Source organism: Macrotis lagotis, chromosome 2, assembly GCF_037893015.1.
Source record: "Macrotis lagotis isolate mMagLag1 chromosome 2, bilby.v1.9.chrom.fasta, whole genome shotgun sequence".
NCBI lineage: Eukaryota > Metazoa > Chordata > Mammalia > Peramelemorphia > Peramelidae > Macrotis > Macrotis lagotis.
Genome location: NC_133659.1, coordinates 217,333,234 through 217,353,769, shown reverse-complemented (window position 1 = coordinate 217,353,769; position 20,536 = coordinate 217,333,234). Strand labels below are relative to the sequence as shown.

General features: G+C 37.2%; 1 protein-coding gene and 1 long non-coding RNA gene across 2 annotated transcripts in view; one reads left to right on the top strand and one right to left on the bottom strand.

The window, feature by feature from the left end:
• Nucleotides 1–16,064: 16,064 nt before the first annotated feature.
• Nucleotides 16,065–18,512, top strand: LOC141511440 (uncharacterized). Its single transcript, XR_012475333.1, has 3 exons — nt 16,065–16,367; nt 17,134–17,297; nt 18,114–18,512. It is a non-coding gene; the product is annotated as an uncharacterized LOC141511440 (long non-coding RNA).
• Nucleotides 18,060–20,536, bottom strand: part of CACNG4 (calcium voltage-gated channel auxiliary subunit gamma 4) — a 111,767-nt gene continuing 109,290 nt past the window's right edge. The window contains exon 4 of the mRNA XM_074220623.1: nt 18,060–18,598. Coding sequence (XP_074076724.1) covers nt 18,060–18,598 — 539 coding nt within the window. The remainder of the gene's footprint in view (nt 18,599–20,536) is intronic.

Genomic DNA, 20,536 nt, shown 5'->3' with positions numbered 1-20,536 from the left:
GAAAACTCTGCTGATAGAATCAAAGACTTCCATTTGGAAATACCTGTTCCACCATGCTTAGCATCTGTTTTGTTTCTGTTGTTCAGCCATGTACAAATCTTTGTGACCCCATTTGGGGTTTTCTTGGCAAAGATACTAGAGTGGTTTGTTTTTGCTTTTCCAGCTCATTTCATAGATGAGGAAATTGAGACAAACAAGGTTAATTGACTTGCCCAGGGTCACACAGCTAATAAGTGTCTGAAGTTAGATTTGAACTAATAAAGATGAGCCTTCCTTACTCCAGGTCCTACACTTTATTCATTGTGCCATCTAGATCCCCAAAATAATTTACATAAATAAGGAGTCATTAAAAAATGAAAATGCTTGAAGTCTGGGAACTTGTTAAAATACATGGCCATGTGTAGTTTTAGCTATCACACAATGAAGACCTAGATAAGTTTACATTGTTTGCTTGTCTCATATCTACAGAGTCAATTCTTGGAGATCCTGGCGTACTTCAATTTCATTCTAGAAGAGAGCATGTCTGCCCATTCATTCAGGCAGTCTTCAAGAACAGCCTCCATTTAGGGTTCTGTGCTGATAGACAGATCGGAAAAGTTAGGACATCACAACTTCATCTCATTAATGTACCCTCCATAGCAATAATTATGGTGTATGACTGTAAGGCTGTAAGGTTAATAAATTATCCTTTCCATTCTTCCCAGTGGAAGATTCCATTACCTAAATAATCAGGAGGTGTGACAGAGGTGAAAATTAACTCCCAGTCATTTCTCTATTAATTTTGATGTCTTCCTGGGAGTTAGACATGGATAGCCACCAATCAGGGACAAAGTACAGGTAGTAATGGGGGAAAGTACCTGGGAATGGTTTTCACTATGCTTCCAGTTCCATATTTCTTTAGCTGATTATCACTGTTCTTCCATAAGTAATGACATTCCAAGGGGCTGCTAGGTGGTGCAGTGGGTAAAGTACCAGCCCAGGAGTCAGGAGGACCTGAGTTCAAATGTGACTTTAGACACCTAGCTGTGTGACCTTAGGCAAGTCATTTAATCCCATTGCCTTGTTAAAACCAAATAGTAATAATAATAATAATAATAATAAAAATAAAAGGAATTAGGTGTTAAGCTATAATGACTTTATTTTAATAACCACTTGATTATTGAATAATCATGCAGATAAAAGGCATTGAGAAACTGGGCAGAATTTCTGAAAATGTGACCATGCATGTGTTGAAAAATTGACAATTATTAGTCATTAGTTCAAGAACATCCAAAGCTCAATTGTGGGTCAATGACCCACAAGAACATCTATTTTTCATTCTAGATTTCACTTATGATAAGTAATATGTTCTGGCTGGCAAGGCAATCATTCTTCTACATGAAGTTCTGAGCCCTAGCTCACACATCATGGTGTGGTTTTTAAAAGCCAGTAATATTCCTTTGTCAGTATTTACTAGATGTGCTGGAATCTCTACATTAAAGACCTTTCTGTGGGTTCTTAACAATGGTACCCCTAACAGAAGAGTTCCTTTCACTTGGTTGGTCCCAGTTCCTTTGGTTTCCCCTCTGCTTTCATTGCATAATGATTAAATGATTAAAAACTAAGATCGCTGCCTCTAATTGCTACATGTGAATGGGGCCAGTACACTTTCAGTCTTTCTATGTAGGCAATAACTTCTGCAGGATGACCTACTCTTAAACATGAGGATTATTATACCAGGAAAACTACAAAGTGGTTCTCTTGCCTCTATGGTAGAGTGACAGAAGCATGATGTGGATATTATGCAGTATTTCACTGGCTGGGTAAGTATAAGTTTCTTCAGAGAATCATCAAATTGGGCAGTGACTAAATGTATGGATCAGATTCCCATAAATGAGCTGTGTTAAAAGGTAAAAGTTGGAGTTTCAAGGATGGACTGTCAGTATGGTCAAAATCACAATGTGATCAGATCTATACATGACCACATTCAAGGAATGCCATCTAGGTTGATACTTATAAGTAGGCTCTAAGGAATACTACCTACATATGATGGTGAGATTAAGGTTCATGTGTTATCAATAATTTTCCCTCATTTTTACTGAAAATCAATTAGTGAGGAATTCTGTCACTGATAAATTGCTTTGTCTCATATTTACATTATTGTGATATGTAAGATATTCTGTTTATGTTCTATTTGGAACTTTCACCACTTCTCAGGGAATCTTTCAAAAGAGTCCCTCTGGTTGGAGTGACTAGGTGGCACAGCGGATAGAGCACTGGCCCTGGAGTCAGGAGTACCTGAGTTCAAATCCTACCTCAGGCACTTAATAATTACCTAGCTGTGTGGCCTTGGGCAAGCCACTTAACTCCATTTTCCTTGCAAAAACCTAAAAAAAAAAGAGTCCCTCTGGTAACCTTTAAAGTTATCCAGAATGCAAGATTGATGAGCAACCATCCTCCATGCCAAGAATATTACAAGATATAGAAAATCAGGAGAGTATAACCTGTGAGAGAGAAGTAAATGGGAAGGTCTTCTCCTCAGATCATTATACTAGCAATACTTCCCTATCCCACTGCTATAACTTTTCCCCATCTATGATGATTTCTGAGGATCTGTGCCTAAACCAAAAGTGCGAGGTTTTGGGGAGCATTTTGTTGTATTACTGTGAGAAGCAGTGTAGGTCTGGTTAATCTGCTGTAAAGACTGGTTTTACTGGGCATTTATTGATGTTAAAGATTCTTTACCTTGGTATTACCAGGTCCTTTGAAGGATTATGTGGGAGTAAAATTCCCCTTATACATTTCTTTAGTAGAACATTCATTCTTTTAATAAAATCAGTTGATTATAAATGACAGAGAATATCTGAAATTCATTTAATATCAGATTCTGCCATCAGTTTACTAGACTTCTTGACTGCTAAAGTAGAAATCAATGTCCAGCTATATCTTAAGCTAAATACCTTATGTTTATAATAAATACCCCATTCTATTCAACATTATTTTCTGGTTGACTTAGGCTGTTGGATAGGTGACCAGTATTGCCCAGAAAGTGTTAAAAATCTATTACACACACAAACACACACAGGCATATATAAAAGAGTGGCTCTGCATAATCAATATGCCAGACTTGAGAGTGACTTGCTCTGATTCTGATTTTTCTCCTGGGGTCTTTTTACTAATGGCCAGAGTTTCATATATGGAGCAGTGGTATGTCATATCCTTTAGTTTTCCTGGTATAACAGGCAATCAACATCAGTGTGCTCAAGTTTAAGAACATTCTACTCCTAAGTATCACTCTGCTAATGTACTTACTGGGTCAAATTATATGAAAAATGGGTTATTGTCATCTCATTGGGTCAATTCATCTGTATACATGGGAGCCAGAATGGCAGCTTGTCCTTTATCTATAGTTATATCTATCTAATTGATTTTATCTCACAGTTCCTGCCACATTTGAGTACCTTTTTGGAAATGATATATATTCTGGAGATTTTTTCCTATGTAACCCTATAAGTTCCCCTTATATGCCTCTTGCTTATTGATATATATATATATATATATATATATGAATATTTCAGTTCCCCCATTGGGCTTCCAGTACTATCATGGTTATGACCTTGAACTCAGAAATTAAGAGGATCTGATTTTCTCTGATATAAAAGGAAAAAAAACCACATTTATGACTCTGTTGGTTAGATAGGGTTTAGGACAAGGATACTTCTATGAAAAGAATAACCAGGCATGCGGAATTTCAAAAATGATTTTCCTACTAATTTGTTGTTGTATTTTAGATACATTTCACATTTACTCTTTAGTTCTTTCTTGGAAGTAGAACTTCCTCCTAAACAATGTGTGTGTGTGTGTGTGTGTGTGTGTGTGTGTGTGTGTGTGTGTTAGGTAAAACCTATAGACCCTTAGCCCATTACTGCTAACCTACCCTCAGATAGATAGTTGGGTTCATAATGTGATTGGCAGATCTATCACTCATAGGACACATAATCACAAAGTTACTTAAATTATTTGAAAAACTATGGAAAGCAGCAATCTTTTTCTTTTCTTTCATGAGACAAATATAAAGCAGAGAGAGAAAACTATAGACTACTTATCTAATGAATATTGCTAAAATATTAAATACAATATTAATAGAAAGGTTCTATCAACATATTTTAAAAGATTATATACTATGATCAGGTTTATTTTATACAAGGAAAGCAAAGTTGATCAAATATTAGTAAAATTATAAATATAACAGATCATTTTAATGACAACAAAATCACATAATTATATCAATAGATTCAGAAATGACAACTGTTAGAGGGGCTGTGTTAAAAAATAACAAAAAAAGATGTGCAACAATTCATTTTTGGTGGAGTTATAAATTGTTTCTAGCCATTCTAGAAAGCAATTTATGTTCCTAAAAAGGCACTAAACTGTGTATACCTTTTCACCTAGAAATACCACCTATATACCCTCAAAAGATCAAAGAAAGTGGAAAGCAGCTTATAATGCACAAAAACATGAATAATAGTTCTTTTCATAGTTGTAATAAACTGGAAACTAAAGGTGTAGCCAACAATTGTACAAACTAATTATAATACATATGAAATGTGAGAAATATACATTTTTGACATAACCAATGTGGACATTTGTGTTGTTTTCATTATGCCTGTTTATCATGGTTTTAGTTTTCTTTTCCTTTTATTGGTCAATTGGGAAAGAAATTAGAAATAAAATAAATATTTGTCAATGAAAAATAGAAAATTAAATTTGAAAAAGTCACATGATCATTTCAGGTTCAAAGAATTTTTTGACAACAGAAGACTTCATTTTGCTAACACTTTAAAAAAAAACTATAGGAATAAATGGATCTTTCTTAATGATGCCTATTCAAATTTAAGCACTAGTATGAACTGTGATAAACAATTTTATTGGCCTTTACTTTATCTCCATTATCAATTTGATATAGTTCTAGAAATGATAGCTATAGCAGAAACAAGAGAAAGAAATTGAGGGACTAAGAAGAGGCAAACATGAAATGGAATTATCTCTATTGTGGATAGAAACTGAATGATTAATAACAAAGCAATAAGATATAAAATAAATCCATAAAAATTTACAAGCCACAAAAATTGGAAATTGGGGAATGCCAATCAATGCCAATCAAATGCCCATCAACAGTTTTATATATGGTGTGTGTGTGTGTGTACCAAGGCACATAGCTGAATGGTACACATATATGTGTACCATTCAGCTATATGTCTTGGTATCTAAATGTAATAGAATACTATATCTAAATGTAATAGAATAGTATAATAAGATAGGATGAGCAGGCAGATTTCAGAAAAACTTATATGAACTGATGCAAAGTGAAATGAGCAGAACCAGGGTAACAATGTCCACAGTAACAGCAGCATTGTGTAATGAACAACTCTGAATGACTTAGCTCTTCTCAGCAATACAATGATCCACATCCAGAGAAAGAACTAATGGTCTTTAAATACCGACTGAATCATACTAGTTTTACTTTATATTTTGTGGTTTTTCCCTTTGTTGTGTTTCTTCTATAACTGTAACTAATATGGACCATGTTTTACATAATTATTTTACATAATTGTACATATATAACCTATGTTTTACATAATTGCACATATATAACCTATGATTACATAATTGCACATACATAACCTATATCAAATTGCTTACCATTTTTAAGGAAAGAAGTAGAAGAGGGAGGGAGAAAAATTTGGAACTCAAAATTTTGTAAAAATGAGTGTTAAAATTGTATTTATATATAACTAAAAATTATTAAAATTATTAGTCACTTTGTATATATGGAACAGTAAGAGAAAGAAAAAGAAATTCCATTCAAAATAACTACAGAAGGACTTCTTTGTCATATGTCCAACAAGATGGGAGACTAGAGTTCCTCTCCAGAATTTGCTACTCTCAAAACTTGCCAAAATAAGAATTATATGCCAGAGAAAAAAGTAAATATAGTTTTCTTTTCAAGCCAAGATACCAAGAAGTCTAATAAAGATAAGGCATTATGAATTAATTGAAGAGAATGTTAATCCCTCCCTTGCTTAGTCAATATTCCTTCTCTTCTTCTACCAGCCTTAACAGCTCAATCCACTAACTTGTGCTCTGTAATTCATTTGGTAATTTTGATGCTTCTTCAGTTCCTCCAGGCATACTCTGCCCCTGCCCTCACTTCACTATTCACTAGACCTCAACTCTGCTCATCCACTTGGGGGCGGGGTGAGTTATAGTATATGCTCTGCTTAGGCCTGAAGCACATTGTGTGTAGGGCAGAAGTTACATAGGATAATGTTCACCCAGAGAAGTGAAGAACAAAGGACATGAACATGCCTACTTATATGAGACTGTGCCAGACCTGAAGGAAAAGGGACTGGCATTTAGTCCTGTTCCCTCAAAAGACTATTGAAGTAGGAATTGAGCCCATTTAAAAGTGACTTCCCCAGTTTTAGAGAAGACTAAGGTAGCTTTGAGGTCCAGTCCCATGGTATATGTCATGAAAAAGAAAGGAGTCATAGGGTTAGTGAAGGGGGAAAATAAGGGAAAATTAATAAACCCATTATATATCTCAGGAGGATGAAAAATGAGTTAGAAACCTAGAACTATAGCAGATAGGAAAGATATTAAAGCAGAAGGAAAATGCTACTAATATATCTAAATGATTGTGAATGTCTCTAAATAACCTACGCCTAATGACATAGAGGACTTTGTGGATTCCCAAGAGAACATGGAACCGCAACATGATATTGCTTTCCCAATGAGAAAAAATTAAAGAGACTAAGGAAGGAATCAAAAAGTATAAAGAACATGAGTAAGAAAATAAAAGTAGAGAATAGAAGAAGCTGAAAAAAAATCCTCTTTTATGAAAAAAAACTAACAGAAATCAGTGAGAAGAAAAGGTATGAATTTTAATTAACTAGCTAATGGATCAAGTTTGAGGGTGTAAAGAAGAAAGCTTATGATAAGAGAGTTGCCTTAAGGTAGATTAAAAAACTGAAGCAATGAAGTACTGATTAAAAGAGAGAGGAACAAAAAAATTCTCATTCACAACAGGATATTAAAATGCTGAGAATCCATCAAGACACAATGGAAGTTATATGAATCAAACCATAAAACACTCAGAAATAAAGGAAGACAGATATTTGGAGAAATATTAATTGTTCAAGGTTATGCCATGCCAATACAATAAAAGTGACAATGCCACCTTTTACAAATTTAATTTATAGAATTGATGCTGTACCAGTCAAACTGCCAAGGGCCTGTTTTATAGGTCTAGAAAGCAAATTCACCTGGAAGAATAATTAATGAAACAAACTGAGATGAAAGGGGGTCTAGCAATATTAGATTCGCAACTATCTTTTAAAGTAGTAATCATAAATCTATTTGGTGATGGCTAAAAAAAATATAAAAGTTGATCATTAGAATAAAGTTCTAGAAAGGAAAGTCAATTTCACTGATAAAAATCTCATATCTAAGATCTATAGGTAACTGACTCAAACATAAGAAAACATTCATTCTCCCTAAAAAACAAAGGAAATAAAAAGGAAGTTCTCAAAGAATGATCAACAATCATATTAAAAAATTCTCCAAATTACTAGTAATAAGAAAAATGCAAATTAAAACAACTCTGAAGTTTCAGCTTCCATCTATCATATAGGCAAAGATGAGAAAAAAGAAGTTGATTATAGTCAAAGAGACCGGGGAAGGAAAAGCACACTAATGCTTTCTTGGTAGAGTTGTGAAATATTTTGCCCATTCTGTAAAGCTGTTTGGAACTATGTCCTCCACATCACTAAACTGCATAGTTTTTGATCCAGTGATATGACTATTAGATTTAAAGGCCAAAGAAATAAAATACTGAGGGAAAGTAGCAACATTGTATATACAAAAAAGACACATCATTTTTTATAGCATAGAACTGGTTATGATTTTGATTTTGTCCATCAAATGGGAAAATGACTGAATAAATTATAAAACATGAATTAATGCAGAGGTAGGAAACCTTTTTTTCTGCCCAGAATCATTTGGATATTTATAACATAATTTATGGACCACATAAAATTATCAACTTAAAGATTAGCTTGCTATATTTGGTGAAATATTTAATTAATTCACCCCTAAAAAGCTCTTAGATTTATTGAATTTCCAGGACTGCCTGTGGTTGCCATGGCAGTGCCAGATCAAATGATTTTGTGGGTTTTATACCTGAATTAATGGAATATTATGGTGCTACAAGAAAAAAAATAAAGAAAATACAAATCCTTGTAAAAAACCTTCTTAAACAAAAGAATGCCCCACGTTGTCCATGATCAGAAATGAATATCTTATCCATTTCAAGTCCATCATGTGTTTGTCAGCAAGTCTTAGTGAAACATCATCAATCTCCTGGAATTGTACTTTTTCGTTACAGTGACCAGAATTGAGTCTTTCAGAGTGTTTTTTCTATTTTTAAATATTTAATAGTATTTTTTCCCAAATACATGTAAAGATAGTTTTCAACATTCATTTTTGTAAAGTTTTCTCCCTCTCTCCCTTCTCTCCCTCCTTTCTACAATGGCAAGTTTATACATGCACAAAGCATATTTTATTTGTTTCAGGCTCAGGAATAAAGAAAAATACACATTGGTGAGATCAAATAACCTCAGAAAATTCACCCTGGTCTATGACACTGACAAGATGAAAGAAGAGTCAGAACAAAAGGGGAAAAAAAACACAAGAAAGAAAAAAACAAATAAAAAAGTGAAAATAGTAGAGTCAAGTCTGTCATAGTTGATTATCATACAATATTGCTGTTACTGTGTACAATGTTCTCCTGGTTCTGCTTACTCCACTCACCATCAGTTCAGGTAAGTCTTTCCAGGGGTTTTCTGAAATTTGCTTGCTTCTCATTTCTAAAAATATTTCATTTCATTCATATACCATACCATTCCCCAAGTGATAAGCATCTCCTCAATTTCCAATTCTTTGTCACCACAAAAAGAGCTGCTATAAGTATTTTTGTACATGTGGGTCCTTTAACATTTTTAATGATTTCTTTGGGATATGGACCTAGTAGTGATATTACTGGATCAAAGGGTACACATAGTTTTATAGCCTTTTGGGCATAGTTCCAAACTGCTCTCTAGAATGGTTGGATCAGTTCATAGAGAGTTACTTTTTCTTTAAGATGCTGTTATTATATATATATTGCTCTCCTGGTTATGCTCACTTTACTCTACCTCAGTTCTGCCCCTCAGACAGAAGACCAGGTGGTGAGTCACCACACCCTGCCCCGCATTGAACAGAAGTGTTTCCATATGGAGACTGGGGAAGGGAGGGGATTACATTTATAGAAGCTAAGTGTTACCTTATCCATGTTGCATAGCCTTTCTATATTAGGGCTAAGTAAGCCTCCTTTTGTTAACTGTTCAATGACCTTCCCTTGCTTCAAACCAGAATCATCAAACCAGAATTAATTGATCTGCCCTTTATATTTGAAATAATCAGTAATTGAGATGAGAGGAGAAGACCCTTATAATTCATATCATGATTGGGTTGGGAGGAGAGTAATGAAGATACATAGAGTGGAATGATTGAACATCTCAATGTGGCATCATATCACCTGGTGGCAAAAACTTTTCTGATTATGTAAGGGGAGTTTTTTCAATAGAACAAGAAACTGGCTCCCTCTCAGAGTGATTATTTCTGTCGTGCTGAAGGAAGCTTCCAGAAAGAGTAAGGAAGGCACTAAGTCCAGCATTCCCTGATTGTTGTTTATCATACTATAGAAATTATACTGCCAACATTAGAAGACTGAAAATGAACTGGCTTCATTCACATTTAGCAATTAAAGACAGAGATATTAGTTTTTTTAATAACTGTATATAGAAAATAAAGGAAAAGTTAATGTAACTGGGACTACCCAAGTGAAAGGAACTCTTCTTTTGGGGTTGCCATAGCTAGGAATCCACAAAAAAGATCTTCAACATTGAGATTCCAGTGCATCCTGTTAAGATTGGAACCATGAGAAAGGAGAATAAGAGTAGAAATGGGGAGACTTAGGAACTTCTACTAGTGGTTTTTTGAAAGGGCCCCAGTTTTATTTTATTACTGATTTGGAAAGGATGATTTCCTGCATTGAGAGAGCAGGAGATGGGCATTATAATGACCAAGGTATAAGGCAGATTTTATGAGATATTCAAGCAGAATCCTAAAGAATGATTAAAACAATAGTTATTGAGGGTAATGGAGCCATATTGAGACTCTATAGCTGAATGTCATAGGCTTAGAGAGTCCCTTGAGGATTTGTTGTTACACTCAACTAAATCAACTGGAGTGTCCAGATAAGAACTCTTTTTGTCCCCTTTTAGGTGATTGAGATTTGCACCTGTAGCCATAAATATAGCTTTCCATTGCAACAAAGTCTGTGATGGGGATGTGTAAGGGAGGAAGTGAGATGTCTAAAGGTCATGGGTTGATAGATTGAATATATGTAATCCTGACCCACGGCCTACCACACACCATGATCAGTCTGACTTGGGGTTAGGTAGATTCCAACTTCTGTGTAGAGGGCCACCAAAAAGGCTTAAACTTCAGCAATGTATCTCTTCTACCATAAAATTATCCTGGTGTAGGATGATGTATTGGTGAACTTTGAGCACATTGTATGGATATTTGTGGCTTGGGTAAATATTGTTGTCAGTGTGCATGAGTGTCCTGGGGATGGAGGTGGGAGGAGGAAGAGTCATAGAATCTAAGGCCCTGATAGATGGCCATATGATGATGATACCCTCTTCTGGAGGGAGTTTTAGGTATGACTCTTGAAACATAGAGTTGAGAGGAAAGCTATTGATAGACAGTCCCAGGGTGTGCTAGTAAAATTGTACAGGGAAATTCAATACTAAGGGAACAGGGATTCTTCAGTGTTATCCAAGCCTAAGGCATCTTCTAAAGTCCCTGCCCTATGTGAAACTTTCAGGGGAAGCTATAGAGGGCAATCTATGGAAAGAAGATGTATGGGCAGGCCCTTTCAGCAAATCCTGTGCAGGTTATTTTGGGTAAGGCCAAATGGAAATCCTTGGAGCTGCCTGAACCATCCTATGGAATCAATATCAAACATATTGAGTCTCTAGGGAGGGAAAAGATATTTCTTTTTCAGTAATAAAGATAAAGGAAACTGGTGTATTTGTTATACTAACACTATTGCAGACAGGAAGGCAAAATGGCCCCTGGCAGCTTCCAGTGGACTTTGGGATTAATTACGTCCATTATTATTCTGTTTCTAACCTTGTCAGTGTCATAGACCAGATAACCCAGGCCTAGGGTGAATTTTCTGAGATTATTTGACCTCACCAATGTGTATTTTTCTTTATTCCTGATCCTGAGACAAATGAAAAGCAGTTTGTTTTTACCTAAGGAGTCTACTATACTGTCAATATCCTCTCCAGGCTATGTGAACTCTCCTTCTTCTAATGGGAAGAGATCTGAAAGAGGTCTTTCTCTTGAAGGCACTGCTGTACAATAATGCTATCAAATTCAAAGAAAAATTAGGAGGCCACTAGCCCATACGTAAGGATTCTTATTGACATAATATTGACAGAAATTAAATTATTATTATATCATATTAGCATTATCCACATTTTGTGGCATTTTTATTTATTTTGTTAAATATTTCTCAATTACATTTTCATCTGATTCCTATAACATTTGGGAATGTTGTGGCAATATGTGACTTTGAGCTACATGTTTGACATCATTATGTTGATGACATAATATTGGCCAGATCCTGAGATCAGAGTGGCAGAGCTCTAGATCAGATGATGATCCATTCAAGGGACAAAGAGAGAGAAATCAGCCCTAAGAAAATTCAGAGTTCAACTTCTCAATCAAGTTTTGGGAAATATAGTAGGTAGGGGAAAAACTAGAGGATTCTGGACATAGTCTGGAATAAACTATTAATATTCATTTTCCTTTAGAGAATAAATTATTTTCTGTGTGGGTATCCTGGGACCCAGGAGAGACTACAGCCTGTAAGATGTAAAGCAGACCTCCCAGAAGGCCCATATGACCCTTTAATGTCCATATTTATTGAATATCTCTGTCCACAAACACTAAGTTAAGAGGAACCTTTGGAAGACACAAAGGAGGAATCCAGAACAATCTACTGTAAGACATCCAGAACTCTTAACTCCTCAAAGCAGTCATTCATTATAATGTTTTTGGAAAGCAGTTGTATGACTCTTATTGAGTCCTAGTTGCAACTGAAAAGTTGACACGGGGTCACATAAAGGAACTTTTTGTCCCGAGTTGCCTATTATTAGATGGGTGATGTAAGATGGTCTATCTAATAAGATAAGTAGGGCATAGGTGGCTTCTATTGCCAATGGAAATGTTTTATTCAAAATTACTTTTTTGGATTTCTTCATAATCAGGTAGAGTATGCCTGAGACTTTGGCTTCCATACCAAGCCCTAGAAGCCTGACTTCTCTACTAGCCCAGTGGACCCCAACCTATGTTCCTATGTCCTGAATTACACTATTTTTCTTGATTTACCAGTGAGTCCAACTGCTCGAGAGGCAAATACAACTGTAGTCATTAATTTAGTAACAGGAGATACTCTAGGGAATAGAGGGAGCCAGGACTTGGCAAGTCCTTCTAGTGTGCTGAGTTCCAGGATGCATGGTGGTATGTGACAGACCCTTAAAGGAATGAGCAGAGCAAATGGATTCTTCCCAGCTGTGCAGAATGCAAGGGCAAAGAGCACTAAAGAGAAATGTTTTGGAGAGTTAACTCAAAGTGAGGGGGTGAGCTAGTGGCTAATTTCAAGCTGAGAAGTGAGTGATCAGTAGATTGCTTCATGCCATAGTTCTATTTCTCACTCTGACCCTAAAGTCATTTTTACCAGTCATATCTTTACTTCCTGAATTTCCTTTTAATCTTCATGGAACCATGGGAGAGAGAAACATAGACTTTGTCTCTTCTTGGTCACTAACTAAAGTTGCTGGCTTACTTTCATTTCTATGCTATTTATCTCATTATTTGCAGAAACTAAATGGCCATTAACCTGGGCTTGTTGGTTTATTGTCCACATAGAACAAGATTGAGGGAGGAAGAGGGTTATCTATCAATCTATCATCTTTCATTTTTTTCTCCATACTTAGACTGAGATAGGGTTAGAAAACCAATGATACTGCCACTCTCTTATTACTTCCCAGTGTACATCGAAGCTGCTATTGGGGAAGCAGTATGTTCCAGAGAGAAAAGCACTGGCTTTGGAGGCAAGGATGCCTGAGTTCAAATAGTCTCTTTGTGGCTTACTAGTGTCAAGTCTGGAGTCAGGAAGACTCATCTTCATGAGTTCAAATCTGGCTTCAGACACTAACTAGCTGTGTAATCCTGGACAAATCACTTAACCCTATTAACTCAGTTTTCTCATCTGTAAAATGAACTGGAGAAGGAAATGGCAAAACATTCCAGTATCTTTGCCCAGAAACCTCGGATGGGATCATGAAGAGTCAGACATGATTGCAACAACTGAACAACAACTTGTGTAACCAAGTCACTTCAGATCCCTGAATTTCTGTTTCTTCATTTAAAAAATGAGGATGGGGGCAGCTAGGTGGCACAGTGGATAGAGCACCAGCCCTGGAGTCAGGAGGGCCTGAGTTCAAATTTGACTTCAGACACTTAATTACCTAGCTGTGTGGCCTTGGACAAGTCCCTTAACCCCATTGCCTTAATTAAAATCCACCTGTGCAGGTGCCTTCTGAGGTCATCATGCATTTATGATGTGACAAAGGAAATTCAAATTTGAAATCTAATCTGCCATTCTAAGTTCCCCAAACCACTACAGAAATGAAAATTAATTGCCTTAAATAAATAAAATTTTTAAAAAATAAAAAATAAGGATGCTACTGACTGGTGTTTGACATTTCTTTCAGTCCTAGACCAATGGCTCTAGGAATCTACTATCCATGGGCTATGGATAAGGTGGTTATTTTAGCTGTAGGGAACCTTGGGGCTGCCAGCTCGGGAACACCGAGGCCAATAGTCTGATCTAGGAGATGGAATGATTCTGTATGTGTATTTAGAGAAGTTGCAACTGCTTGTGTCTGGCACTAGAGGGCTCCTGGTCTCATTCGCACGCTCACCCAAGTAACTAGGTGCAGCAGCCGAGGTAGTATCCTGAATACAGTTGCAGGACTGGGGGTGAGGATAGCTCAGTCGAATCCTGCCTCAGACACTTCCTAGCTATAATAACCCTGGACAAATCATCTAACCTATCTCAGTCCCTGTTTCCACTATGGTAAAATGGGGATAAGCAACTACATCTGCCTTACAGAGTTGTGAGGATCAAATGAAGTAATCTACATAAAGCGTTTTGAAAGCATTATTATCTTAAATGCTAGCTATGATCATTCTGTCACTTCACAATAGCATGTAGAGTCTCATATGAAGAAGTAAACTTTTATCCCCAAAGCTATAACCTTTAGCATCTTTTTGATTTCATTGATAAAAGTCTATTTAAAATATAGAGATAACTGACTCAAATATATATGAAGCCATCTTCCAAGTTATGAGAGAAAATTCACAAAAGAAGAGAAGTTATCAACATAAAAATTTCAGAGAGGATCATATAAATAAAACTGGGAATAAAACTGAATGCACAGATCTTTAAGATGGAGTCTCTTTATCCTTTTGTTCATTCTGAAAGTGTCTGGTTTAGGATTGTCATCTTATTCTTGTACCCCACCCCCAAAGAAATTTTTTAAGGTACATCTGTGAAATTATAGTACTGACCATGGTTGATGGTGGGAAGTAGTTTAAAAATGCAACTCTACTCCAAGTGACTTGGGTGACCACTGGTGTTATTTCCAATAACCTTTTAGAATTTTCATTTTTCACTCACTTCTGACTCTTCATGACCCCATTTAGAGTTTCTTGGTAGATACTGGAGTGGTTTGCCCTTTCTTTCTTCTTTTACAGATGAGGAACTCAGGCAAATGGGGCTAAATGACTTGCTCAGAGTCACACAGCTAGTAAGTGTCTGAGGCCATATTTGAACTCAGGAAGATGGGTCTTCCTGACTCCATGTTTGGCACAGTATCCACTTCAACATCTAGATCCCCATTTTACAGCTTAGAACACTGAGGCAGAGTCACATAGTTGGTTTTACTCTCAGGTCTGTCCTGATTTTTGGTCCTTGGTTTTATCCACTGCTCCACCTTCCTTAGTGAATGAATCCAATCCTCACCCTCTTCTTCTACCTTGAATACCCCATTTTCCCCAGTGAAGGGCTTTACCAACAACCATAGAGATTTGATTTTTTTGTTTCCACACCAGAAAGAAAACATTTGAAAAATGTTTTTTTATTATTATTATTATTAAAAAGACAAAACCGACAACTGGGAAACAATAGTAAATACAAGATTCACATGGTGCTAAATGGGTAGAACACACATGAGTTGATAAGGGGGTAAGAAGGGAGGATGAGGAAAAATGTCTCCCCCTCTGAGAGGGTTAGAGCACCACTGTCTACTCTGTCTCCCCCAGGGGAGCCCAGACTAACAAGGAAGAGTGAACCAGCTCTCATCCCTTGCTGGGGGCCACCTACTGAGCCTACACCAAAATCCAGCAAGGAAGGGGTTAGTGGCAAGAGACAGGTCATGCCTTAGAGAGGGGTAGGAAAGGAGAGGGCTAAAGGTATAGACATCTGAGGGCGAAAGAGTCAGTTTCTTTTGCTATTATTGTCCTCCTCTCTCTCACCCCTCACTGTACTCCTTTGTCCCCCCATCAACCAGACTCTATTCCATGCAAGGGACAGAACTCCTTCCATATCACTTTAGCTCTTCAGAGCAGAAAATTTGCAGGTGACCACTCTAAAACAATCTCAGGGCAACCTGACTCTCTTGACCTCAGAGCAGAAGTGTGGGGACATTGATAGAGGGTGAGGGTCTTCAGATCAGAGCTGAACTCCAGGCAGAGAGGATCCTGATCTGACCTAGATTAGATGGTGCTGTGAAGTTGGCCCAACAGTTGAGAAAAAAATTTTTTTTTCCAAGACAAAACCCTCACCTTCTTTTTTTTGTTGCAGCAAATGGTCAGAGACACTATCATACAAATGCCAACTTCAACTTGGAAGAAAGAATTACAGCAAAACACAGAGGAGAAACTAGAATCTACTGTTTATCTTACTAACACAGGGAACAATCAGCTGGAGGAATCGCACCTAGAAAGGGACTTACTTTAATAGGTGCAAAGGGGAATGGTGTGAGTGTGATGTCATAATGAGACAGAATGAACCAAATTCTGAGCCTCCTTACTCCCATGGAGCTGAGCCATTAGTCACCAGGAGTTGTGAGCCAGTAGCTGAGGTAAGAATTTGATGGATATTTTGAAGCACATCTACTTGTTTGTAGATGGCAGATCATGTTGTATTGTCTCAAAAAAGTAGGAAACAATTTATTTTTAGAAAGCACAAAGGCATATTTATATAAAAAGGGGGGAAAGATCCATGTCTTTCTTTTGAACTTGGACATACTCTACTTTTCCCTCTTCCTTTAAGGGAAAAAAAAGAGGTATTAGGAAAAGTAAAGATTATATGAATATGTTCCCCCGTCTGGGTTGTATTCTGAAAAATAAAATAAATTACTGTCTTTTCATTTTCAGAATCAAACAATGAATGTTTCTGCTCATTTACCCAAACTTCCTCCATTTAATACTCTCAGATTTTAACAAAATAGAATATAATGATGTGAATTTTAAAGGGAAATAACCAACCAATCAATCAACAAATATTTATTAAGTGCCTACTATCTACCAGGCACTGTGAGAAGTGCTGGGGAATGAACTTAACTTGTTCCCCTGGCATGTGTTTGTAATAAAACATATTTAATAAACCTAACAAATGGGTTTGTATTCTCTGTATTTCTCATAGCATCAATATATTAACTCTAAGTTCACATATCTGGACAAACATTCTTTAAGCCAAACACTGGCTAGATCCAAAGAGAAGCACTGCAGAAATCCACTAAGATTAGCTCTGCCTTGCTAGCAGAAAGAGGCAAAGGGGTAGGATCTATAATCCTGCCCCATGTTTTTCCCTTCACCTTTTGTCTGGATAACTTTTTCCATCTACAGTCATGCCCCCATACTGAGGTCTGAAGTCTTCGTTGCAAAGCCTGCTTGGAACATTTCCATTCCAACATCCAGTTGCTTATTTCCTTCCTGGTGGTCCAGTTCATTGCTCTCCTCAACTTCTCTAGGTCTCCAAACTCAATCATTCAGTGCCTGAGGAATTCCAGGTCAGTTCCCCATCTTCTCTAACTTCCCTTAATAGAACTGGTGCCCTAGCACCAGGCATAATGAAGTACCAGCTTATTGCTGTTCTTTTGTCCTCTGCTCATAATTTTTCAACCCAAGTCCACTTGCAAGAGAAAAAGAGAGGAGAGAGAGAGAGAGAGAGAGAGAGAGAGAGAGAGAGAGAGAGAGAGAGAGAGAGAGAAAGAGAACAGCTTTGGTTTCCTCTTCTCCACCACAGAAAGCAAGTGAAACACTGTTCTGAGGAGCAGCAGTGATCTCCATAATAGCCCTCCATTGTGTAAAATGGAGACTTTCTAGTGGTTCTGGGCACTATTAAATATAGGTCTATGGAGCTCCTATTCTTCTGTAAAGTTATATTTTCAAAAGGAGATAATGGCTCAATTTTGTGTTCCAGCATCAATAAGACTGAGTTACCCCAAAGGCTCAGGTAAATACTTTTGCTTTCTTTTGAGGCTGACTAAACCTTAAGGCATTTGAAGAACCTATTTGCTTAAAGTCAGCCTTCAGCTTCTGATTGCTGTTCATATTCCAATATCCCCAGGTCCTTATTTGTAAAAATCAGCACTTGATGTGTTTTGGAGATCAGGGAAAATTTTTTGTTTCATGGTGAGTTTTTCTCTTTTTTTCTTTTTTTCTCTTTTGGTCTATTTGTTCTTTTAAGGATCTTCCTGTTTGATTGAAAGATCCATTTTAGTAAGGAGATGAGAATTATTTTTTAAGGAGAAGGAGAATCTGCACTCTCCTCACACTGGCGTGGTCCGCCGATTAATCATGCTGACATGAAATCCTTCTTTCAGCTCCTTCTGCAGGAAGTTGTGAACCTGGAGGAAGCCAGTCTCTTGCTCCGGATTGTAGCTTGCTGCCGTGGTCACTTTCAGGGGTTCCCTGGATAGGGTGTACATGGAGATCTCCCCCATGGGGATGGAACTTGAGATCTTCATGCTGACAGGGGAAACATCCCTGGAAGGAGATGCCTCTGTAGATTGGGAACTGGACCTGGACCTCCTCCTTCTATACCTGTAACTTGGCATTCTGGCATATGGGGAAGAGGAAGAAGTCTTAAGGAACTCCCTTTTGGTCTTAAATCTTAACTCTTTATTTTTCTCAATGTAAATGTTTACAGCCAGGACGCCTATGGTCTCAGCCACAATAAAAGACAGAGCGCCAAAGTAAAAAGACCAACCATAGTTGTAATGGTTTTTTTTGTCTTCATCTCTCTTGTCACTTGGGTCACCTGCATTGCTGGAGATATAAACGATGATTCCAATGATGTTACTCAGACCTGAAAGGAAAAGAAGAAAGGCAGAAGAATGCCAAGTGTTGGAATCCAGACAGCTAGATCATTAAGATGACTTGGGAAGTGATGAGCAGGGGACTGTTTGGATGAGGCAAGCAGAGTTTCTACACCAGCCAAAGGAGATCTCAAAATTCTGACCTTTTTGGCATGTTCCAAAATGTTCCACATATATTTAGTTTGTATTTTAGTGATTTCCCCCCATCCCTCTTTCCTTTTTCTTTTTACCTCCTTATTCGTATTTATCATATTTCTTTGCTAAACCACTGAGAGTGGATACCTGTGTTATTGTCCTTTCTCTGCTACTAACACCATGTGTGATCTTGGAGATAGGGGAGGAGAGGCAAGTCTCTTTTCCTCTTTGGGCTTCAGTTTCCTTTCCTATAAAATGAGTATTCAATGACCTGCAAACTTCTTTCTACATTTCAACTTTCCAAGGACATTTTCTTATTAGCCTCCTGATTGGTCCCCATTTCTCTAGCCATGCCATTTCTAGTCTAGCTTCACCTAAGCTAAATCTCCTTTGCTAGGCTAAATCTCTCTATCTTAACTTCAAAGATGCCCACCAAAGGGTACCTCCATTTTTCTTCACCACATGCATGTACCTGTCCAGTTTTGTCCCTATATCCCTCAATAGTATACCTAGAAGCTTCCATTTTAGCTTGGGGGGAAAAACGTGGATGGATGGGCTGTATACCTTAGACCTCATCATCTCTTTGAACTCTGCTTCCTTCCAGATCCTGAGCTTGGAAATTTTATTCTCTAATGGCAGTCTCCTATTCTAATCCTCTATCTGTCCTTTACTCTTTCTAATTGTTAATCCCTTGATCCTTCCCTTCATTTCTTCTACTTCCAACACTATGATTTTTCTTGCCTCTAAATGAAGCTATGCTTCAGTGGTCTGTTATTTTAATAATTCTTTAGCTACTACTTAAGAATCTCTTACTTATGACCTACCATTCTCTTGCTTTGTTAATACTTTAGTTCCATTTTAATTTGATGCTTCTATATCTACTGCTCATTAGAGCTCATTAGAGCTAGGAGAAACCAATCTCTAAATTCTTAAGCGTTTTCAGGTAGAACATTACTCCTATTTGGCAGGCCTTCTACTTTACTTTTAGATACTCAAGCTGTCTCTACCTGATGTCTTTACTTTCCCATCACCCACTCTCTTTTGAATACCTTTAAATCTGGTTTTTATTCCTGTCACTTAATGTACACTGCACTCTCAGAGGTCACTAACCACTGTGGTTCTTTCCCCTATCCTCATTCTTTTTTATCTCTATGTAATAATTGGCTCCATTGGAATATCCTCTGATAATCTCACCTCTGTTCCTAATAGCTACACATTTCCAAGATGTATGCCTCTTAGTCTTTCAAGTGTCTCATCCCCTTGCAGTGGGCATTTTCATCTTAAGGCGCTGTCCCCAAGGCCTCTTCTTTCTATATTCATGTTCTTTTCTCAACCTCATTCATTATCAGTGTATCTTTAATTGTTCTTACCCTTTCCCCCTATTTGGTTATCAACCCCTCCATGAAACTTTTCTGTATATTTCTGGTAAATATACAGATTTATTAGTACTTTGTTTTAACCCCTCTTACACACTTATCATGTACTATTTTGAATTATAATTATTTATATATGTGTGATATTCCTTATTAGACTGTGAGCTCCATAAAACTAGCATCCAGGGGCGGCTACGTGGTGTAGTGGATAAAACACTGGCCCTGGAGTCAGGAGTACCTGGGTTCAAATCCAGTCTCAGACACTTAATAATTACCTAGCAGCTGTGTGGCCTTGGGCAAGCCATTTAACCCCATTTGCCTTGCAAGAAAACAAACAAACCTAAAAAAACCCCCATAAAACTAGCATCCAGGTCTCATTTAAACTTCATATGATCCCAGCATCCTTACCAGCTATCCTGT